This window comes from Rhinoderma darwinii, chromosome 8, assembly GCF_050947455.1.
Source record: "Rhinoderma darwinii isolate aRhiDar2 chromosome 8, aRhiDar2.hap1, whole genome shotgun sequence".
Classification (NCBI taxonomy): domain Eukaryota; kingdom Metazoa; phylum Chordata; class Amphibia; order Anura; family Rhinodermatidae; genus Rhinoderma; species Rhinoderma darwinii.
This window is the reverse complement of record NC_134694.1, coordinates 38,937,232-38,962,476: the sequence shown is the minus strand read 5'-3', so window position 1 is coordinate 38,962,476 and position 25,245 is coordinate 38,937,232. Positions and strand designations below refer to the sequence as shown.

The 25,245-nt window shown below is 47.8% G+C and overlaps 1 protein-coding gene across 1 annotated transcript in view; it reads left to right on the top strand.

Annotated features, from left to right (window-relative positions):
• BTK (Bruton tyrosine kinase) overlaps window positions 1–25,245 on the top strand; it is a 477,293-nt gene that overhangs the window by 429,078 nt on the left and 22,970 nt on the right. The window contains exons 15-16 of the mRNA XM_075835606.1: window positions 6,774–6,990; window positions 7,102–7,166. Of these exons, the coding sequence (XP_075691721.1) occupies window positions 6,774–6,990; window positions 7,102–7,166 (282 nt within the window). The remainder of the gene's footprint in view (window positions 1–6,773; window positions 6,991–7,101; window positions 7,167–25,245) is intronic.

Here is a 25,245-nt window from a genome sequence, read left to right as displayed (position 1 = left end):
TTTCACTACTCTGACCCGTGTGCTTTAGTGACAGTGCTGCTCAGCACAGCGCAATCTGCTGTCACACATGAGCGGCTGGCCACACGCGTCTTTTTTTTTTTTTTTTTAATCAGTTCAATTTTATTCAATAAACTCCACATTATTACAGGTCATTGTACGTTCTCATACAGTGTATAAGCAAATTTCAACAGACCCAATTATTTACATCCAACCAAACATTCCCTTCCCCCCAACTCCCCCTTGTATCCCCCCAGCCGGTCTTCTCAGTACCACTTTTCCAATCCTCTCTCCTTCTCTTCCCCTTTTCCATTCCCCATCCTACGCCTGCTTTCCGTATGTACCCCCCCCCCCGTCAGTGGCCCTATACCTGAACGTGTGACCTTAGTGTCATTAGCTCCACAGAAGCATACCCAGATTGATCAATCCACCTAGCCCATTGTTTTTCAAACTTGACCCTGGACCCCCTCTTGGAGTATATCCTATATTACATCAGAACCTGTGAGTTAAGTGCCCCTATGATTTCTTGTTTTGATGGTGGCTCTGCATCCAGCCAGTGCCTTGCTATTCCTTTCCTAACTTGATACAGTATTTTAGCAATTGCCAACCCTGACATCCTATCCCCCACCAAATCTCCAACATACCCTAGCAGCATTACCACAGGATCCCATGGAATCTGTACCTCAAACACTCTCCCCACTAGTTCCAATATTTCCGTCCACAGAATCCCCAACCTCCCGCATGTCCAGAACATATGAAGGATGTCTGCTTTTTCCTCCGGGCACCTAGGGCACTTGGCATCTGCTCTTAATCCCATTTGTTTCAGCACCCACGGGGTCCTATACACCCTATGTATCAGAAACAACTGTGATCTTCGTTGTGCTACATTAATGGACAAAGTACATGTTGCTGCCAATACCGCCTCCCAGTGGTCTGTTGTAATAGGACCCACATCCCTCTCCCATACAGCTTTCACTGGTGCCATAGGATCCCCCAGATGTTCCACCAATAACCTGCGATAAACCAATGAAATTAATCCTTTTGACGTTACTGCTTTTGCAATATGCTCCAACACCCCCGCGGCATGCATCGTCAGGTCCACACTGACCGCTTGTGTCTGCACAGCGTGCCGAATCTGCAGGTACTGATAGAACATGCGGGAGTCCAGTTGAAACTCCTCCCTCATTTGCTGAAAGGATTTGAGTATGCCTCCCTCGTACAACTGACTCAATCGTATTATGCCTTGCTGCTCCCACCCCTGCATCCCTTCCAATTTACCCAATTCCCCCAAATAAGCATTCCTCCAGAGTGGTGTATATTTAGTGCATTCTCCTATCCCCAGCAATTTCTTGCACTGCCACCACACCTTGTGTATGAGCAGCAGAGTGGGTCTGGTACTCGCCATCTGTTTATAGCTGTGCGCTTCCAGTCCTGCCAACGGGTTCTCCCCCCCCCCCAGATATGATAGGATGCGCGCACTGGACCCCCATGTCTCTTCCTGCTCCCACCCCCAGAAATGTTGACATTGGGCAGCTAAATAATACACCCAAGCATTGGGCACAGCCAGGCCCCCCTCCTCTTTTGGCAGCTGTAATTTCTCCAGTTTAATCCTAGGTACCCCCTTCTTCCATACTAGGTCCCTAAAAAGGTTATGCAACCTCCTGAACCAATATTTGGGGATCCATACCGGGGAGTTATGTAGGACATACAGCACCTGGGGCATAAGGATCATTTTAATCAGATTCGTCCTACCCAGAGCCGATAGCGGTAACTTATTCCACGCCTCTACTTTGGCTTTTATCGTTGTTAACAGTGGCATTACATTAAGGGACATATAATCCTGTGCTTTCGCCGTCACCCTAACCCCCAAATACTTAAACTCCGTGACCACCGGTATCTCCACCTCCTCTTCCCCAGTCTGGATAACGCCCGGGTCCATGAGCATTAGAGCCGATTTTGACCAATTAATGAGTAGTCCTGAATATTTCCCAAACCGCTTAATTAGGGCCATCACTAACGGTAGTGTGCGCTCGGTATCCGCCATGAATAACAGCATATCGTCTGCGTATAGTGCAATTCGTTCCTCCACCCCCCCATATCTCAACCCCTGAATATGTTCATGTTGTCTCACTGCGCACGCCAAGGGTTCCACCGCCAACGCGAACAACAATGGAGATAATGGACATCCCTGACGCGTTCCCCGCTCCAGCGCGAACCGATCCGATAGCACCCCATTCACCCTTATCTTTGCTGTCGGGGCTACATACAACAACTTTACCCATTTTATATAATTAGGGCCAAATCCCATTTTCTCCAGAACTGACCACAAATATTTCCACTCCACGCAATCGAATGCTTTAGCCGCGTCTAAGGACATAATGGCTCTCCCCCCACGATTATCCGGCAGAACTTGTAAATTCAAGAACAGCCGTCTCAGATTCACCGCCGTCGATTTGGATGGCATAAAGCCGGCCTGATCTTCATGTACCACCCCAGCCACTACTTTAGCTAGTCGAAGCGCCAATACTTTCGCCGTGATTTTAATATCCGCCGTCAGTAGAGAAACTGGTCTATAGGAGCCCGGGAGCTGGGGATCCTTCCCCTCTTTAGGCAGAACGACTATATTCGCTTCGTACATTGTTTCCGGAAGCCGCCCCCTATCAAAGCTATCTAAAAGAGTGGCCAATAACTGCGGTGCGAGCTCCTCCCCATATTCCTTAAAAACTTCCACCGGAAGACCATCCGACCCCGGCGCCTTTTCACTGGCTAGTATCCCTATAGCTGCCTGGAGCTCCTCCAGAGATATGGGCTCCTCCAATGTCCCTCTCTCCTCCCCTCCCAACCTGGGAAGTTCTATCTCCCCTATATACTCTTCCAGCTGTTGAGGTGTGTGCTCTGCCCTAGAGGTATACAAATCTGAGTAAAACTGCTGAAACACTTTCAAAATCTGTCCTGTATCCGTCTCCAACTTCCCCCCCTCCCCTTTAATAGTGTGTATGTAATTATTCTCCCTCTGAGCCTGCGCCATCCTTGCCAACAGCCGTCCAGTGGTTTCCCCCTCCTCATAATATTGGCGTTTTAAAAACATCCTTTTGTTATCTGCCCTCTCCAACTGATGCTGTTTTAACAACCGCTGCGCCTCCACCCAATGCTTCAGTGTGTCTGGTGTGTTATCTGCTATATGTAGCCTTTCTGTCTCTGTTACCCTTTCCAACAGCGCTTCTCCTAATTGTCTAGACCGTGTTTTTACTGCTGAAATGTGCTGGATGAACACCCCTCTCAGCCACGCCTTCATCGCGTCCCACAGTATCTCTTGCGGTACCGTTCCCGAATTGAATTGAAAGTATTCCTTTATGAGGTCTAAAATTTGTTTATGATCTATCAACTTCAGCCAAAAGGCATTGAGTTTCCAGCACCCTTGCCCCCGCCCTGTCCTCCCCTCCGTCTCTACCTTCATTAACAAAGGAGAATGATCCGATAACGCTCTTTGCAAGTATTCTATCTGGGCTACATATGGTACCGCTGCCGGTGAGAACAAGATTAAGTCTATCCTGGATAAAGACTGATACGTGGAAGACGCACAAGAATACTGAAAGCTATTTGGATGTTTATCCCTCCATATGTCCCGCCAACCCATTTCAGCAACAAGATGGCCAAACGCTGTTAAACCTCCCCCTGTCATGCCGAATTTATCCATATTGGTATTCAATACTGCGTTAAAATCCCCCATCACTAGTAACGGCACCTCCGGGTACCTAGCCAGTTCCTCCACCACTTTCTTGATACATCCGCTAGAAAATGGAGGGGGGACATACAACACCACCAACACACAATTCCAATGATACATCGTACAGTGTACCCCCACATACCGCCCCTCCCCATCCTGGAAGGAGTCGTGACATATAAATGGCACTGCCCTATGTATGAGAAGACTCACCCCCCTTGAATATGTAGTATGGTAAGAATGAAAACTATGGCCTACCCAGGCCCTATGCATCATGGAGACTGAATCCCTAGTCATATGTGTCTCCTGTAATCCTATCACCCTCGACTCCTGTTTCCTAATAAAATCAAATACCGCCTGTCGTTTTCTGGCTTCCCGCAGGCCCCGTACATTCCAGGACAAACAATTAAGTGATCCCATCATCCCTCAACATATCCCAACACATCCTATCCTGTTCTCGTAATTTTACATATCCGACCGGCTGGGTCCTCTTTCCCTCCCTCCCCTCCCCCCCCTGCAACCTCCCCCATAAACCTACCCCTTTCCAAGGGTTGGGGCGACAGAACGTATCTGCCATTACCCATAACAAGCGTCGGCAGGTCAACTCCGCCCACCGTACATTCAACAATACCATAACTCGTTATGCACTTTTCCCGCATAACTGACCATCCCTCCCGCTGCCATTTTCTTGCAAATAAACTACCATCCCTTCAACATATCGGTACCCCTCAATGTCCATAAACACATTCCTCCTCTTCCGGTCTTCCGCGTTCACCGCAACCATGCCCTCCAACTCCAAGTCCAAACATGACCAGAAACCCTCAATGCCATATCTTGCAATTTTCTACGACACCTGGTTCAGTCCCGCAACCCCAGCCTCCTTTTGTCAACCGGTCTGTTCCGGATCAACGCCGTCCCTCTGCCTCCGCCGGTCTCAGCTGACTTTCATGGCTATCCAACCATCTAACCGCTTCTCTCGGTGTCTCGAAAAAGGAAGTTGTGCCCAGCGCCACCACTCTCAGACGGGCAGGATACATCATTGAATATTGCACTTGTAACGCCCTTAGGCGTCTCTTTATATCCATAAACTGTGATCTTTTCCGTTGTACTTCCATAGAGAAATCCGGGAAGAAGGACACTTTCACCCCATTAAAGGAGATGTCTTGACGTTCTCTAGCTTTCCTCAGGATCTTGTCTCTATCTTTATAATGTAAAATCTTTATCAGCACCGGTCTCGGCGGCCTTCCCGGAGGGCCAGGTCTGGTCGGCACCCTGTGCGCTCTCTCCACCGCAAATAAAGGGGTCAATTCCTCTCTGCCAAATGTGTCTATCAGCCACTTTTCAAAGAAGTCATCCGGATTCGTTCCCTCCACTCTTTCCGGAACCCCCACAAGGCGAACGTTATTCCGTCTCAGCCGATTTTCCATGTCGTCTGTCTTAGCCAGCAATGTCGCCACTGCCTGCGAGTGTGCCTGTACATCCTGCTTTATGTGAGGAATCGCATCCTCCATGTCTGAGACTCTCCCTTCCACGGCAGTGGTGCGTTCCGCAACTTTCTGCAAATCATTCCTGAGCAGCAAAATGTCCTCCTTCAATCCACCCATCTGGCTTGCTAAGGTATTAAGGACCATAGAATTTTGCTTCACCGCTGCCAAAATGTCCTTTAGGGAGGGTTCCTCCTTCCTTACTCCACTTTTCCCTCCAGCACCTGGCTGATCCTGCATGGCGCCACTCATCTCCTCCTCCTCCTCCTCCTCACTTCTCATGTCCCCCGCCAAAGGAGAGTACCTGGATCCATAAGATGAGCCTCCAGCTGCCTGATCTCCAGCCGACTTTCGCTGCTGTGCAGCCGCCCCCCCTGCTCTCGGCGTGCGGGCGAACCTCTCCAGCTTCTCCACTACTTCCTGCCGGAGGCCTCTATTGCGGCCTTCCTTCTCCTCGGCGCCATCTTGAGCGCGGGACCCGGGACTCGCTGGCGGCGACTTCTGCTTCTTTGAGCGCGTCATTATGGCCGGGTACTCGTGCTCCTCCACCTCCAGACTCTGGTAAGACCCTGGGGAAGCTATTTTCCCCGAATTTTACGGGATATATGGACCTTATAGGATGAATACAGCAGGAGCTCCGGTCACACACGTCCTCTCACATTCACCGCTAGGCCACGCCCCCTGGCCACACGCGTCTTAGTTCGGCACAGCAGGGGACATAGAGCTTATCTCCAGGCTACTGCTCTGGCATACAGAGCGACGGCATGACAGCGCAGCTGTCTGCTTACTATACACACCCTCTGCGGCAATTGTGTGTATGGGTGCAGCAGGACATTCATCCTGAACCAGGAACATCACGGGCATGAGTGGCTCCCACTACTCTGACCCGTTTGCTTCAATTCTAATAAGGTTGCCGGCATCCCTACTGAAACCGACTAATTCAGTTCATAACAAATAATTCATTTACTACACGGTTTCTTATATAACAAGGACACACACAAGGTCTTTGCATATCACAGCAGCACAGCCTGAGTGGCTGTTTGTGCTCCTGGTCTGGCACACAATATACCTATGAGAGGGTTAGTCTCTAGACCCATGTTCACACTTTGCTGTAGTGCAGCTGCATGGTGGTGACACTAGCTACCCTGCTTCAACATTGCACTACCGCAGACCTGAGAATATAATTGCTGGTTTGGAAGCATAGTCACACGTGTTCTTTTTTGAACACTTTGTCATGAATTACAAACCATGACATCTTCAATATATATGGCCTAGGTATGTGAGTTTGGGGGTCACTCACACATACCTTTTACACCATTGGATATTTTACTGTTTATTTTCATTTCATTTAATGCATATTAATAAAAGTTACATATTAATTTCAGATCACATACTTCTTCTTCTTCCTTCCCCAAATACATAGTTACTACAGGTGGTGCACACCAATGTGATCTGTTTACAACATTGTGAGATAGGTGGTCTTCCACTAGTTGCCTTATAACTGAATGAAGGCTCTCATAACTCTTGGATTGAACAATTTCTCTTAGTGCTGGTTGTTTGCTTTACAGGAAACTATCTCATCAAAATCTTGTTCAGTTATATGGAGTCTGTACAAAACAATGTCCAATTTTTATCATTACCGAGTATCTCTCCAATGGCTGCCTGCTGTCTTACCTGAAAGAGGCCCGTTCACATGTGGGACCAGGAGAACTCCTGTCCATGTGTGGTGATGTGTGTGCTGCAATGACTTACCTTGAGTCGAAACAATTTCTGCACCGTGATCTGGTAAGGAATTTCACATTAAAAGTTAACAATAAACCTTGTATACCTTGAAATGACACAAAAAAAAAAGGATACTGTAACACTACTAGAGACCTCATTTCTCATTTTCTATAGGCTGCCAGAAACTGTTTAGTTGCTGAAGATGGCGCAGTAAAAGTTTCAGATTTTGGCCTGTCAAGGTAAAGTAAATCATATATTGCAGACTATTCATTATTTTAACCGTAAAGGGTTTTACCCCTTTAGATGTTTATGGCATTTCAGTCCAAAACAAGGCGGGGACTGAATCGAAAGGTTGCTGCACATATGCATTGCTCTCTTCTTTGCAGTATATGAAATTTATGAAGAGGGGCCAACAGACCTACACTTGGGTAGAGAAATGGCAAATAAAGTTTAATGTCCATAAATATGAGGTTATGCACTTGGGCAGAGGAAACTAATTTTACAATTATTCATTAAATGGTAAAACACTGGGTAAAACTGCTACTTAAATTTTTTGGGGGATAATGGTACAGTACATTTACCTTTAGCAAACAGTGCAGGCAGCTCCTGCCAAGCCAAATAAAATCATGGTATACATTAAAAGAGGCAAAGATGCTAGTGACAAGAACGTGGTTTTGCCTCTATACAAATCACTAGTCAGTCCACATTTGGAATATTGTGTACAATTTTGGGCACCGATGTTTATGAAGTACATTGTTGTACTAGAATGGGTGCAAAGAAGTGCAACCAAGATAATATTGGGAATGAGTGGATTGCAATAGCAAGAAAGGTTATCAAACGTGGGGCTAATCAGTTTAGAAAAAAGATGGCTTAGGGGCGATCTAATTACAATGTACAAATATATAACTGGACAGTACAGAGATCTATCTAATAATCTTTTAACACCTAGGCCTGTAACAAGGACAAGGGGTCATCCTCTACGTCTAGAGGAAAAAAGGTTTCAAAACCACTGAACAGGCCATACTACTCACAAGGGCAAGTACACACACCAATTCCCAACAGGATGAAGACAAACCACAATGCCACATAGAGGGAGATGCAATGATTATACTAAGCAGCCCTTGTGAATAGTAGGCTTGAGAGTAGCCGTTCATCAGTATATTGCACCTGAGCAATCTCCCTCTTTGTAGCATTGTGGTTTGTCTGCATCCTGTTGGGAAATGGTGTGTGTACCTGCCCTTGTGAGTAAGTATGGCCCTCAGTGATTTTAAATGAATATAGTTCCTTTCTTGTAATATGAAAAAAGGCTTCACCATCATCACAGATGGGGATTCTCTACTGTGAGAGCAGTGAGACTATGGAACTCTCTGCCACAGGATGTTGTGATGATTGATGCTTTGAACAACTTCAAAAAAGGCCTTGAAGCCTTTTCTTGAAAAATATAATATTACAAGTTATGAGTACTACAGTCCTGGCCAAAAGTTTTAAGACCGACACAAATTTTGGTTTTCACAAAGTTTGCTGCTTCAATTTTTTTAGTGGCAATTTTCATGAACTGTAGATTGTTATGAAGAGTGATCAGGTGTATTAAAAATAAATGCAATGTCATTACTTGTCATGAAAATTAACTTATTCACAAAAAAACAATTTCGTCTGCATTTCAGCTCTGCCATAAAATGATCTGCTAACATCACTTTAGTGATCTTCTCGTTAGCTCTTCAGAAAGTGTTAACAAGGACAAGGCAGTTGTTGCTGATTGAATTATAAGAGCAAACTGGTTGCTTTAAAAGGGGGATGGTGCTTGAAATCTTTGTCCTCTTCTGTTAACCATGGTTACCTCCAAGGAAACATGTGCAGTCATCATTGCTTTGCATCAAAAGGGCTTTACTGGCAAGGACATTGCTGCTTGTAAGATTGCTTCTAAATTAACTATTTATCGGCTCAGCAAGAACATCAAGGAGAGAGGTTCAATTGCTGTGAAGAAGGCTTTAGGGCGCCCAAGAAAGTCCTACAGGTGCCAGACCCAGCTACTAAAGAAGATGTAGCTATGGGATCAGTTCAACACAGTGCAGAGCTTGCTCAGGAATGGCAGCAGGCATGTGTCCGTACATCTGCACGCACAGTGAGGCGAAGGCTTTTGGAGACTGGCTTGGTGTCAAGAAGGTCAGCAAGGAAGCCACTTCTCACCAAGAAAAACATCAAGGACTCACTGACATCCTGCAAGAAGTACAGGGATTGGACTGCAGAGGACTGGAGTAAAGTTATTTTCTCTGATGAAGCACCCTTCAGACTGATTGTCCGGAGAAGAAAAAGTGAGCGTTACCATGAGTCCTGTGTCATGCCAACAGTAAAGCATCTTGAGACCATTCATGATTCAAGGGAGTGGGCTCACTCACAATTTTGCCTAAGAACACTTCCATGAATAAAGAATGGTATCTAAACATCCTCCAAGAGCAATTTCTTCCAATGATCCAAGAGAAATTTGGTGATGTACAATGCTTTTTATAGCATGATGGAGCATCATGTCACAAGCTAAAATTGATAACTTTGTGGCTCGGTGAACAAAACATTGAAATTTTGGGTCCATGGCCAGGAAACTCCCCACATCTCAATCACATTGAGAACCTGTGATCAATCCTCAAAAGGCAGGTAGGCAAAAATAAAACACAGAAATGGTCATAAACTCCAAGCACAGATTAGGCAAGAATGGGTTGCCGGGGCATGGCTTAGCTATGGCACCATGAGGATCCTCAGCCTGTAAGCTCTGCTGGTGAGTCAGCACCACAGGCGCTTGATCCCCTAGATCCCAGCTTCCCAACGCCACAGTGTATCATAAAGATACCAAAGCAGCCATCTTTACACTCAGAACTACAATTGCTAAGAGAGCTAGTTCAGGCACTTCCCACCAAAAGGGACCTAGATGAGGTAGTTCATCATATTAAACACACCCAGCAGCAGGCCTTAGACACTTTTAGGGGAGAACTTGACCAATTGGCTTCCCGCACATCTTCGACTGAATCGGCCACAACATCGCTTGCTGATGGAGTTGCAATTTTAAAAAACAACAACCAACGCTCCAGATCCCAGATCCAATCATTGACGCTCCTTTTAGATCATCAGGAGAAGCTAGGCCAGTGCAACAATATTCGTCTGAAGGGCCTTTCTGAACAACTCTCACAGGATGATTTACAGGTGATAGTTACTACAATTTTAATATGGTCATGCAGAGACCGCTGGACTATACTTTTAGAATTGATCGTCTACACCGGGTCACCAGGATGAGCCCACCAGAACATGCCAACCCCAGAGATGTGTTATGCAGGCTTCAATATTACACTGACAAAAAAGCAATTTTGCGATGTGCAAGGGATTATGGCCCCATCACAGTTGATAGTACAGAAATCAAATCATTTTCTGATGTCTCTTCCTGTACACTCCTAATGAGATGGCTCCGGCAACCTCTACTTTAGAGAGTTCGGGACTGTGGTGCAACGTATAGATCTTTTTCACCTGATCATTAGAAAAGGAATCCTCACTTTCTCTCTCAGACATCATGAGCTGACTGAGCTCTTTTCCTTCCTGAATACCTCACCCGTCTCTATTCCTGACTGGCTTTCTGTGGAAAGACCACCACCCCTCTCCCAACGCATCAGACGTCGTGATCAATGCCCGACTACTCCCCCATATCCTGAAGTCCCGCCGCTGCTGAATCCTGACCTCTCGATAGCTCTACCTCCGGAGGCATGAACACTGCTATGTCCTCTTTGCACATCTCACTTGTGATGTGCAAATCTCTTCCTATATCTGAGCTATGGGACATTACTGTATCCATCCTTCGTATCCGGTAAGACTGTGGGATTTGGGGGGTTTTCCATCTTAGAGAACCATACAATTTCTAGATGAGACATACCCTCATATATGACTTTTTGTTTACATATGTTCTTACCACCTTCCCATACATTGCCTGGATGACATATGTTTGGATTTTGATGGTCTGCCTCCTTCTACCGTGTTGGATCTTTACATGATTCTCAATGGCTATGCTTACACCTATTTGTTTTGCACTACACACTATGTATCACTTTCTTTGGTTAATTAATGCTATTGTTTTGCCTGTTATTCTACTTTTCAGATTAGACTCTCGTCAGGCCTCCTCCACTGCTTTTGGGGGAGCTAGATTGGAGCACAGTACTGGAGCACAGTTCTGTTTCTATGCACCTTGGGACACGCAGGTTCACCCCATGTTTTTCCACATTTCCCTCATCTCTGCTCAGATTCTTTTGGTTTGAGTGGAATATTCAGCTTTGGGCTTCCTGCCCATATTGTCCTTACCTCCAGCGCTTTCTTTCTCTTCTATCCCCCTGTTTTTTTTTCTTTCTTTTCTTACTCTTCCTGTCTTCCCCTCTCCTCTCCCACTTTTACATTGTTTTTACTTACCTAACTCCAGTCCAAGCGCTAACTAGATACTTGGATCTTTTGGATGAGTTTACTGAGGGTGTTTTAGTTCTGGGGGGAGATTTCAATGTAGCACTAGATCCTACATGGACATTTCTACGAAAGTGTCCTCTATAGATGAAACCCGGATTTGTGCGATCTGACCACATTGCATGACCACCAGTTGATTGACTCCTGGCGTTTACTTCACGCAACATATAGATTTATCCTTTTATTCCCCGGCCCATGACATCTACTCTAGGTTGGACTATTTCTTCCTCAGGCACAGAGACCTCCCCCTATTGCGCTCAGTTATAATAGATAATATACTTTTCACTGACCATGCCCTAACTACATTGGAAGTTACTATCCCTATTGCCTTACCCCATTAGTGGAACTGGACTCTCAATGGTTCCCTGTTATCTGACTCTTTAGTCTTACAAGACGTGAAACAGACCCTTGAGGAACACTTTGTAACTAATTCTACGGTGGATGTTAACCCCTGTTCTGTCTGGGAGGCACACAAGTGTGTCATTCGAGGTGTGCTCGTGAAACATGGTGCTCACATTAAAAGGGAATGTGCACATGCAACCTCTGTTCTCCTTTCACATATTTGAGATTTGGAGAACTCACATAAACGCACAGTTTTGGATGCCACACGAGTGGCTCTTATACAAGCACGGGAAGCCCAGCATACTCTTTCTTATTAAAGCCAAAGCGACGTTGACTAAATGTCGTTGCCACTTTTATAAATACCGGAACAAATGTAGTAAGTCTCTAGTGAAAGCGTTACAAGCCCAAAGAGCTTCCACATATGTTCCACGCATAGAAACTGTGGACAACACACAATGTCATCTCTCTGGGGATATGCAGTGGCCTTTAAGTCCTATTATTTTACACTGTACTCTACAGAATCTTCGAACCCGTGCACTAATTGTCCCGATTTCCTTGACAAAGTTAGATCATACATTAATGACTCGGGTATACCCTCCCTTGCGGACTCAGATCTTGAATCCCTTGAAATCCCTCTCTCCTTAGAGCAACTTCAGCTCGCCATAAAACAGACAACAGAATCAGAAAGCCCCTGGACCTAATGGCCTAACCCTATTATATTAAAAAACCTTTAGAGACACCCTGAGCCTTCATTTCCCCTCTACATTTAATTCTTTATTAACAGGTTCGTGTCTACCTAGAGATGCTACCAGGGCACATATTACTGTCATCCACAAACCCGGAAAGGAACCTTCCCTCTGTCCCAGTTATAGACCAATATCTTTGCTGGCTGAATGTGGACGTTAAACTTTTTGCTAGGATATTGGCTTCTAGACTTGCTCCTCTCCTCTCGGACATTATTCACCCAGACAAGGCTGTATTTATGGTAGATAGGGAGGCTCGTGATAATACGATCAAAGCACTTGATGTGCAGAGCTAAGTCTGATGACCTTCAAATTATGCTTCTTTCGATGGATGCTGAGAATGCATTCGACCGTGTGAATTGCGTCTTCCTTGAGGAATCACTTTGCAGCATCGGTCTGACTGAGAACATATTATGATGAGGATACTATCCCTCCCTCTCTTCACATTTGACCAGAGTCCGGTTGAATGGTGTCCTCTCTGCGGACTTTGATGTCCTTAATGACACCCGTCAGGGCTGCCCTTTATCCCCTCTGATTTTTGTACTTGCTCTAGAACCCTTTTTACTGAAAATTCACACTAATCCAGATATAAACGGAGTCCCGGTTAATGGAAAATCGTTTAAGTTTGCTGCGTATGCTGATGACATTTCCCAACCCAATATATCTCTTCCTAACCTAAAGCTCGGAAATATGCGACTCTATCTAACTTTAGGATTAATTATTCTAAATCTGAGGCCTTGAATGTTACTTTTCTTCTTGTCATGGTCCGTTCTTTGTTTGCTCACAGAACCAAACAAATATAGCGGCTTTGATAGTCCAAAAGTATAGTTAGTGATTATGTAGTCAAAAAAGAAATCACAGAAAAAAATCATGTGATCAAAAAAATTGCACAGTAAAACCTAACCTTTAATTAATATATTGGGGGAAAAAATGGAAAATGATTATTCCTCCAAATAATGAGTCAAGAGATAATAATAAGTGCGAGGGGAGTTTTTTTTTTGCTCATTGAGTTGAGAGAACAAGAAAAACAACTGACTCTGGTATGCTCTATCGAGTCACCCTTCCTAGTCGGAGTAACGCCCCTACTCAAGGGACCAATCTAATCTGTACGCTAGATACCCTATTAATGGCCTAGCCTATTCTTTATAGTGGATATTTTGTACAGAGGTGGGACCTACATAGGCAAATGCACAAAGAGAAAAAGCAAACGTGCAAAAACTTCAAACTGTGCACAACAATGGGTAGGCACAGTTGAAGAAAAAACGGTACCCAGAAGAAAGATATACTCATACAAAAACATACCACAACCACCAGACACAGGAGGTTGTGAATGATGAAAAACAAATCAGCATGTCCAGGTGGCTCTGATTGACTTAAAATGATAGACATAATAAACTGCGTTCCAACGCCTTTCCCCTGAAAATTGACAGGTTCATCAGGGAACAAAACTAATAGTCAAAAAAAAAATTGGACAGCCGCGAATGCAGACTACTGGCTGCCTGCCAGCGTCTCCCTCCTAGGAAATGCTAGCTCGTGCAGCCGTCCTGCCCTGGACTGACAGCTAAGGTGCGTGCGTGTGCTCGTCCCCAGACTTAAAAGGCCAGCGCGCATACTAAAAGTTCCCTATCCAATAGCCAGATCACCCTGGACTATGAAAAGGGCTCAGTTCATACCCATGTTCCATTCCTTGCCTGAGTGTTGTTGTCCACCCATTTTCATACGGCAAATGGTCCCCTAGTTGTTATCCTGCTCCCAGTATTACCCTATCCTGCTTCCTGTGTCCTGTTTCTGTGTTGTCTCCTATACCTAGCCTTTACTTGGAGTCGTGTGAATCATCTGCCACACCTGCTGTCATCCACCACGCCTGGGGTCACCTGCCACATCTGCTGTCAGCTGCCACGCCTGCTGTCATATACCACGTCTGGTATCATCCGCCACATCTGGCGTCATCTGCCACGTCAAGTTCCATTCGTGCCAAAACCTCTGCTACTCTCTGGAGTCTTATAGGTACCCTTGTGCTAAGGACTTTGCATAGACTTTATAGACTGTTATTTGGCCAGCTGCCACTCCGCTACATCGAAGCGGCCTAGTGGGTCCCAGATTGTGACAGTACACTCAGGCCATGGAACCCGCTGGTCAACCTAAGACTGCGTTTCAGGTGATGCAAACAGATATGCATGACCGGCGTTCACGCCAGAATCAGCTCCTACTGGCAGTAAATTCTATTGTGACCTTTCTGAATCATCCTCCTGCTTCTTCTCTGGATGCTGCTGCTGTTCCACTACCTGTTATCCCTCCTGCTGTTTCCGGATCCACCTTTTGCTACCTCGCTATGATGGAGATCCTAGAACCTATGGAGGCTTCATTAACCAATGTACCATACATTTTAGACTGCGTGCTTATCTCTTCCCCTCTAATAAAGCCAAGGTAGCATTCATCATTTCTCTTCTCGCTGGCAAGGCCCCGACTTGGATGCAACCCATCTTGGAACGGAAGGGCCCGGAATTCTCGGATCTAGCCTTATTTTTAGAGACTTTTCGTACAGTGTCCGAAGAGTCGGGTTGCATATCCTCTGCAGCTGCTACTCTGCTAACCCTTAAACAAGAGGAGTCGATGATAGGAGAATATGCCATCCTTCTGCACACTGGCATCTGAGTTGGTGTGGAACACTGAGGCCTTGGTGGCATCTTTTTAGCAAGGACTGTCCACACACATCATTAACGAGCTAGCAGCTCGCGATCTTCCTTCCACTTTGGATGCTCTTATATTTTTGGCAAGCCGGGTCAACATGAGGATCCAGGAACATGCTCAGGTGGTCCGGCGGGAGAGACGTTTCTACAGACTAGCACCCTCGTTCCGGAGACCTCTATTGCCTTCCTCTTTCGTTCCACCAGAAGAACCTATGCAGGTGGACAGAATCATATTGTCCGTGCAGGAGAAACAGTGCAGATGCTCTTCAGGTTTGTGTCTGTATTGTGGCCACAAAAGCCGGGAAACTCCAGCTCCTAGGGTTGGTTGGAGAGACAACCCTAGGTGGAATGATGCCAAACGCCAAATTCCCTTCCAAATTAACTATTCCTGTAACTATCATCTCTGGAGAGAGATCACACTCCTCCTCTGCCTATCTGGATTCCGAAGCAGCTGCAGATTTTATCCAGCAGGAACTGGTGGATCGCCTGCAGCTGCCCACAGTTACTTTGGAGAGACCTTTAACTGATGCTTCTGTGAATGGACTGCCATTGCCCGATCTTATTGTGTCCGTTACTGAACCATTGACACTATAAATTGGAGTTCTTCACTCAGAACAGATTGCCTTTCTCATCTTGCCTAAAGCTATCAACCCTATTCTGCTGGGCCTGCCTTGGTTTCGTTTACATGCTCCTGTTCTTGACTGGGGTTCCGGAGAAGTACCTCCAATGTGTAATGGCAGGAAGGAGGTGAAGGGAAAGTGAGCCCTAATCTACCCACCGCCCTGTCCCTGCCTACTTGCAACGACCCGCCCTAGGCGACGAGGTACAACTGGGCGGCGGTCCCTACGCTGGCTAAGTGCACAGGAAGACAAACAGGGAACACGCAAGGGAAGGGGCAGTAGCCACGGAACGCCACGAGGAAACGGGGCGGCGAACGAACAGTCAGGACCAGGACGAAGTGAGTACACCCGAGCGGGCACGGAGACAGAAGCAAGCCAGGGCAAGCAAGCAGGTCAAGCAGAACTGCAGCAAGGCAGAAGCACGGCAGAAGCAGGCTGGAGCAAGCAGCAGTGGGGCCAGGAATCCAAAAGAATTACAAGCACTGAGGGAGAGCACAGGGCAGGTAATAAAGGGCAGGGGGCGGAGCTAACTCCGAGAGACCAGGCCGCGATAGGCTCTCCCACTCCTGAGCCTGCCACCCTGGTTGGTGGGAGATGGTGTCAGTCGAACAGGTCTGGCCTCAGGTGTGGATTGATTAATCCCAGGAGTATAGCTAGATGAAGTACCTGGCAGATCCCTAACAGTACTCCCCCTTTTATGAGGGGCCACCGGACCCTTACTAAGGGGACCCGGTTTAGTGGGGAAGAGGAGGTGGAACCTCCTGATCAATACCCCAGCGTGAACATCACGGGCAGGTACCCAAGTCCTCTCCTCCGGCCCGTATCCTCTCCAATGGACCAGGTACTGGAGGGAGCCCTGGACCATCCTACTGTCCATAATCTTGGCCACCTCGAATTCCACCCCCTCAGGGGTGAGAACGGGAACAGGAGGTATCCTCGAGGGGGACCAGGACGGGGAGCAGCGTTTAAGGAGGGAGGCATGGAAGACGTCATGTATGCGAAAGGATGGGGGGAGCTCCAGACGGAAGGATACAGGGTTGAGGACTTCAATGATCTTATAAGGTCCAATAAATCGGGGAGCAAACTTCCTGGACGGGACCTTAAGGCGCAAGTTCCTGGACGACAACCAGACCAAATCCCCGACGACAAACCGGGGGTTAGCAGAACGTCTACTATCCGCCTGAATCTTTTGTGCGCTCTGGGACGCCTCTAGGTTCTTCTGAACCTGGGCCCAGACAGTGCACAGTTCCCGATGAACCTCCTCTACCTCAGGATTATTGGAACAACCAGGGGAGACGGAGGAGAACCTTGGGTTAAACCCGAAATTACAGAAAAACGGGGAGACCCCTGACGAGTTACTGACCCGGTTATTCCGGGAAAATTCAGCAAGGGGAAGGAATGAGACCCAATCGAATTGACAGTCAGAGATGAAACATCTTAAATATTGTTCCAGGCATTGGTTGGTCCTTTCCGTTTGGCCATTAGTTTCGGGATGGAAGGCGGAGGAGAAGGACAGATCAATCTCCAACTTTTTACAAAAAGCTCTCCAAAATAAGGAAACAAATTGTACCCCTCTGTCAGAAACGATATTGACTGGGGCCCCATGGAGACGCAGGATGTGTTTCACAAACAAAGAAGCTAACGTCTTGGCGTTAGGTAGCTTCTTAAGGGGCACAAAGTGGCACATCTTGCTGAAGCGGTCGACTACCACCCACACCACCGACTTGCCCTGAGATGGAGGCAAATCGGTGATAAAATCCATGGAGATATGGGTCCAAGGTCTCTGGGGAATGGGCAAGGAACGTAGTAGGCCCGCAGGTCGGGACCTAGGGGTTTTGGACCTAGCGCAAACCTCACAAGCGGCGACGTAAGCCCTAACATCTTTAGGCAACCCAGGCCACCAATAGTTTCTGGTAATGAGGTGTTTGGTGCCCAAGATGCCAGGATGACCAGATAGAGCGGAGTCATGGTTTTCCCTGAGTACCCTCAGCCGGTATTGCAGGGGAACAAACAGTTTGTCCCCAGGGACGTTCCCGGGAGCTGCACCCTGATCAGCCGCGATATCAGAAGCTAAATCAGAATCCGTGGCAGAGACGATTATACCAGGGGGTAAAATACAAGCGGGATCCTTCTCGGAAGGAGGATTGGCCATGAAACTATGTGACAGAGCGTCAGCCTTAATATTCTTGGACCCAGCCCTATAGGTAACCAAGAAATTAAATCTGGTAAAGAATAGTGCCCACCGAGCTTGTCTAGGATTAAGCCTCCGGGCCGATTCTAGGAAAACCAGATTCTTGTGATCCGTAAGGGCCGTTACCTGGTGTCTGGCCCCCTCCAGGAAGTGCCGCCACTCCTCAAAAGCCCATTTAATGGCTAGAAGTTCGCGGTTGCCAATATCATAGTTACTCTCCGTGGGCGAAAACTTCCTAGAGAAGTAAGCACAGGGGCTTGTAATTATGTAATGGCAGGAAGGAGGTGAAGGGAAAGTGAGCCCTAATCTACCCACCGCCCTGTCCCTGCCTACTTGCAACGACCCGCCCTAGGCAACGAGGTACAACTGGGCGGCGGTCCCTACGCTGGCTAAGTGCACAGGAAGACAAACAGGGAACACGCAAGGGAAGGGGCAGTAGCCACGGAACGCCACGAGGAAACGGGGCGGCGAACGAACAGTCAGGACCAGGACGAAGTGAGTACACCCGAGCGGGCACGGAGACAGAAGCAAGCCAGGGCAAGCAAGCAGGTCAAGCAGAACTGCAGCAAGGCAGAAGCACGGCAGAAGCAGGCTGGAGCAAGCAGCAGTGGGGCCAGGAATCCAAAAGAATTACAAGCACTGAGGGAGAGCACAGGGCAGGTAATAAAGGGCAGGGGGCGGAGCTAACTCCGAGAGACCAGGCCGCGATAGGCTCTCCCACTCCTGAGCCTGCCACCCTGGTTGGTGGGAGATGGTGTCAGTCGAACAGGTCTGGCCTCAGGTGTGGATTGATTAATCCCAGGAGTATAGCTAGATGAAGTACCTGGCAGATCCCTAACACAATGGGGGTCCAAATGCATTCACTGCTGCCTGCCACAGGTTCATCCTGTTTTGCCTCCACTACCTTAGTCACTCTCTGATCTGCCCTCACATTATGCCAGTTTTGCAGACGTCTTCAGCGATAAGGAGGCAGAGACTTTTCCTCCCCATTGCAACGATTGCCCTGTTGAATTAATTCCTGATGTCTCACCACCTCATGGACGAGTCTATCCTCTCTCCCTGCCGGAAACCCTAGCCATGTATGCTTATGTGAAGGAGAACCTTGGGAGAGGGTTCATCCGTTAATCTTGATCCCCGGCCGGAGCCGGATTCTTCTTCGTGAAGAAGAAAGATGGATCGCTTCGTCCATGTATCGACTACCGAGGTTTGAACCAAATAACGATCAAAAACAAGTATGCCCATCTCAAAGCTTTTCGACAGAATTCATAGGGCCATGGTGTTCACCAAGCTAGATCTATGCGGGACTTATAACTTGATCCGTATCCGCAAGGGTGACTAGTGGAAAACCCCATTCAACACCCGAGACGGTCACTATGAATATCTCGTGATGCCTTTTGGACTGTGTAATGCTCCAGCTATTTTCCAGGAGTTCGTAGGACATCTTCCGGGATCTGCTGTATGTCTGGGTGGTGGTCTATCTGGATGACATCCTGATCTACTCACTTGATTTGATGACACATTGGAAGCATGTTCGCCAAGTTCTGTTGCGCTTAAGGGAGAATCACCAATATGCCAAACTCGAAAAGTGTGTATTCGAGAGGAACCCTCTGCCCTTTCTGGGCTACATCGTATCTGACTGTAGACTCAAGATGGATCCAGAGAAGTTGAAGTCCATACAACGATTTCCGGGATTCGCAAACTTCTATCGGCAGTTTATCTCTTCCCCAGCCTTAAAGTTCCCTATCCAATCCCCAAATCACCCTTGACTATAAAATGGGCTCCGCCCTTCCATTCCTTGCCTGAGCGTTATTGTTGTTGTTCACCCATGTTCGTACTGCAAACAGTCCCTAAGTTGTTATCCTGCTCCCAGTGTTCCCGTATCCTGCTTCCTGTATCCTGTTGCTGTGTGGTCTCCTATACCTAGCCTTTAGTTGGAGTCGTGTAAATCATCTGCCACACATGCTGCCATCCTCCATGTCTGGTATCATCCGCCACGTCTGGCATCATATATCACATCAAGTTCCATCAGTGACAAAACCTCTGCTGCTGTCTGGACTATTGTAGGTACCCTTGTGCTAAGGACTTTGCATAGACTTTATAAACTGTTATTTAGCCAGCTGCCGCTCCGCTACAGCGGAGCGGCCTAGAGGGTCCACATACGTGACAATTAGAAACTTTTATCTAGATGGTATTGTGTCTCTACCTGTCTACATACATTTATTTCCAGATGCTCCCTCTACTTGTTGGAGATGTAATTGTGAAGAGTGCACATTTTTCACACACCTTCTGGTCTTGTGAGGATCTGGTGCTATTCAAGGAGACAGTGATTAGAGTTATTCGTCAAGTGACTGATTTGACAATGGAAATGGGCCCTGCACTGTTTCTTTTGCATCACTGCAAGATACCAATTCATATCTAAAAATGTTTGATTATCAGACATCTAGTTGCTGCTGCTAAGATGTGTATCCCACTGTTGTGGAAACAGCAGAGGTTTTCTCCAATCTCCCTCTGGTTATCCAAGGACAATGACCTTATGATTATGGAGAATCTTACAGCCTCTTTCTCTGACGATCATAACAGATTTTCCAAATTCTGCGTAATATAGTGCTCTCGTGAGCAGGGCCGCCATGAGAGCAGTACTGCCATCAGGGGCCTGGCCACAATGATGAAAAAATAGGGGTCTGTCCGCTTCTCAGCTGCTTTAAACATTTGAATGAACACCCCAGCGTTAGTCACTTGGAGAACGGAACGGACCCTGCAATGTAATAGGGCCCATTCCTTACTCTGAAGTAACTAACGCTGGGGCTCTGAGGGGACTTACAGAAGAGGAAGATGCAGCATGAGAAGCAGAAGCTCTGTGTGGAGATCCCGCCCACCAGACATGTCCTTCTCTACACAGCCGACTGTACCTTCCAGGCTGGTGGGTGTGTCCCCCTCTCCATCCTGCTTCCCATTCCTCCTGACCTCACTTGTAGGATATATAAAGTATATTAAAATGTTAGGTTTTTTTCGTTTCCCGAGCGTTTTTTGCCGTGATTTTCGCACTTGAGGCAAAAATGGCACAGTTTTGACACGATTAAATCGTGGCAAAACCGCGTGATTTGTGCCGTGATTACGAAAATTGCATTAAAAAAAAGGATACAAAACATGAAAAAATAGTGCTGTTAGGCTATATTCTCACAGTGCAGTCAAATCTAGTTTCTGCCGCGATTTTGCAAAAATTGTGTCAAAAACATGGGATTTAACTGCACTGTGTAACTAGACTAAGGCCATATTCAGACGGCCGTGTTCGGTCCGTGATATACGGAGCGTGTATCGGCCGTATTTCCCAGGCCGACCACAATTCAGGGAGCCGGACTCCTAGCATCATAGTTATCAATGCTTCTAGGAGTCACCTGTCTCTTCGAGGGAATACTGCCCCATACTATAATGAAGTTTTCAGTACGGGACCGGGGACAGTATTCCCATGGGAAGGGAGGGACTCCTATGATTATAGATAACTGTGATGCTAGAAACCCGGGCTCCATAAACTGTGGTCGGTCCAGGAAATATGGCCGATACACGGTCCGTATATCACAGGCCGAACATGGACATCTGAATAAGGCCACTTACTTGTCTCCTATTTTTGGTGCGGATTGCGCACTGAAAATTCACTACAAATTACAATATAAGGCTATATGCAGATGAACGTGTGTGAAATCAGCCGTGAATAACGGACGTTTTTCACAGCCGATTTGAACCCGTGCGGGACCCTTTTTCACAGATTCCTCATGGACTTGAGCTATTGAGGGATCCGTGAAAATGGACGAAAATAGGACATGTCCTATTTTTTTACATGCCCTTCACACTGTCCGTCAAAGCAACGACCATGTGAATAGCCCCATAGAAATACATGCAGCTGTGTGTTAAAAAAAACGTCCTTCACACGGACGATTAACACGTTAGTCTGAATAAGCCCCCATGCACGTGCAGTAGAAAAAATAATCTGCATGAAATTTAGGACGTGCTGCTGATTTTTAATTCAGCTGCATGCCTATTATGTTGCAGAATTGTAACATATTTCATCCTTTACAATGTAAAGGGTTCATTTGCTGTACCCTGCAGGTAATGCCACCCAGCCCACTGTAGGTGATGCCACACAGCCCCCTGTTGGTGATGCCACCCTGCCCCCTGTAGGCGATGCCACCCAGCCCCCTGTAGGAATACCACCCTGTCCCCTGTAGGTAATGCCACCCAGCCCCCTGTAGGTAATGCCACCCAGCCCCCTGTAGGTGATGCCACACAGCCCCCTGTTGGTGATGCCACCCTGCCCCCTGTAGGTGATGCCACCCTGCCCCCTGTAGGCGATGCCACCCAGTCCCCTGTAGGAATACCACCCAGCCCCCTGCAGGTAATGCCACCCAGCCCCCTGCAGGTAATGCCCCCCAGCCCCCTGTAGGTGATGCCACACAGCCCCCTGTTGGTGATGCCACCCTGCCCCCTGTAGGCGATGCCACCCAGCCCCCTGTAGGAATACCACCCTGTCCCCTGTAGGTAATGCCACCCAGCTCCCTGTAGGTAATGCCACCCAGCCCCCTGTAAGTAATGCCACCCAGCCCCCTGTAGGTAATGCCACCCAGCCCCCTGTAGGTAATGCCACCCAGCCCCCTGTAGGTGATGCCACACAGCCCCCTGTTGGTGATGCCACCCTGCCCCCTGTAGGTGATGCCACCCTGCCCCCTGTAGGCGATGCCACCCAGCCCCCTGTAGGAATACCACCCTGTCCCCTGTAGGTAATGCCACCCAGCTCCCTGTAGGTAATGCCACCCAGCCCCCTGTAGGTAATGCCACCCAGCCCCCTGTAGGTAATGCCACCAAGTCCCCTGTAGGTAATGCCACCAAGTCCCCTGTAGGTAATGCCACCAAGCACCCTGTAGGCGATGCCACCAAGCCCCCTGTAGGCGATGCCACACAGCCACCTGTAGGCAATGCCACACAGCCCCCTGTAGGCGATGTCACCCTGCCCCCTGTAGGCGATGCCACCCTGACCCCTGTAGGCGATGCCACCCTGCCCCCTGTAGGCGATGCCACCCTGCCCCCTGTAGGTGATGCCACCCTGCCCCCTGTAGGTGATGCCACCCACCAGCCCCCTGTAGGTGATGCCACCCACCCTGCCCCCTGTAGGTGATGCCACCCTGCCCCCTGTAGGTGATTCCACCCTGCCCCCTGTAGGTGATGCCACCCAGCCCCCTGTAGGTGATGCCACCAAGTCCCCTGTAGGTGATCCCACACAGCCCCCTGTAGGTTGCACCCATCCCCCCCCCCTTCCAGGAGAAGTCACTGACTTCAATGTCCATATATGCCACAGGTCGGGAATTCCGCTTCAGAAGTGAGTGACGTCACTGTGTCCATATATGGACAGTGTAGTCACTCACTTCTCCTGTAGCGGAATCCCCGGCCATAGAGTCGGGGATTCCGCTGCAGAAGTACGTGACTTTGCTGTGTCCATATATGGACAGTGTAGTCATGCACTTCTCCTGTAGCGGCATCCCCGGCCATAGAGTAGGGGATTCCGCTGCAGAAGTGCGTGACTTCGCTGTGTCCATATATGGACAGTGTAGTCACTCACTTCTCCTGTAGCGGCATCCCCGGCCATAGAGTCGGGGATTCCGCTGCAGAAGTGCGTGACTTCGCTGTGTCCATATATGGACAGTGTAGTCATGCACTTCTCCTGTAGCGGCATCCCCGGCCATAGAGTCGGGGATTCCGCTGCAGAAGTGCGTGACTTTGCTGTGTCCATATATGGACAGTGTAGTCACGCACTTCTCCTGTAGCGGCATCCCCGGCCATAGAGTCGGGGATTCCGCTGCAGAAGTGCGTGACTTCGCTGAGTCCATATCTGGACAGTGTAGTCACGCACTTCTCCTGTAGCGGAATCCCCAATCCCCGGCTGGGGATTGGGGATTCCGACTCCTACAGCGAGCAATAAAAGACCCTCCTCCTCCTCCTCACATGCACTCTGCACTGTGAGGAGGAGGAGAGAGTGCGCGAGCGACGGTAGACCCGGCCATCACTCGGGACACATTCCGGTGATGGCCGGGTATTACCCGGCCCCATAGACTTCTATGGGAGCCGGGCGGCCGGGTACCCGGCCGAAAATAGAGCATGTCCTATTTTTTGACGGCCGGTTTTCCCGGCCGTCAAAAAATCGGTCGTGTGAATAGCCCCATTAGGGGTCTATTATTCCTAATGCAGCCGGGTGCCGGCCGATTTATGAACGGCCGGCACCCGGCTGGGAAACCCTGTCGCGTGAATCCCGCCTAAGGCTACCCGCACACAATGAGGAATTTGGTGCACAAAATCCGCATCAAAACCGCAGGTAATTCCGCAGGTAAAATCTGCACCTAATTTTTGATACGTTTCTAGGTGTGATTTTTACATTTTGATGCGGAAATAGGTGCAGGTTTTATGCTGCAGATTTTTATTTTTTATTTTAAACGCAAGATAAATTGATATGTTCATATTTTCAAATTCGCACCGCAGGTCAATTTTTGTGCAGAAAAAATGTGCGACATGTAGATGATAGTACTTGATCTCATTTACTTTGCTAGTACTGTATTAAACTGCGGATTTGCCACCCGAAAATACCCGCGACAAATTTGCACATTAGGGTATGTTCATACGCACTGTTTTCAGACGTAATTCTGGCGTTTTACGCCTCGAATTACGCCTGAAAAAACGGCTCCATTACGCCTACAAACATCTGCTCATTGCTTTCAATGGATTTTACGATGTTCTGTTCCCACGAGGTTTTATTTTACGCGTCGCTGTCAAAAGATGGCGCGTAAAAAGACACCCGCAAAAAAGAAGTGCATGTCACTTCTTGGGACATTTTTGGAGCTGTTTTTCATTGACTCCATTGAAAAACAGCTCCAATAACGTCCGTAAAATACGGCGCGAAAAATTCGAGTTCCTAAAAAAAGTCTGAAAATCAGGAGCTGTTTTCGCCTGAAAACAGATCCGTATTTTCAGGCATATTTTGCTAAGCCGTGTGAACATACCCTAAGAAGTATCGTGTGCATTTGGCCTAAGGGTATGTGCACGCGATATCGACAATTACGGCTGAAATTACGGAGCTGTTTTCAGGAGAAAACAGCTCCTGCATTTCAGACGTAATTGCTCGTACTCGCGTTTTGCGAGCCGTCAATTACGGCCGTAATTTGGAGCTGTTCTTCATTGAAGTCAATGAAAAACGGCTCAAATTACGT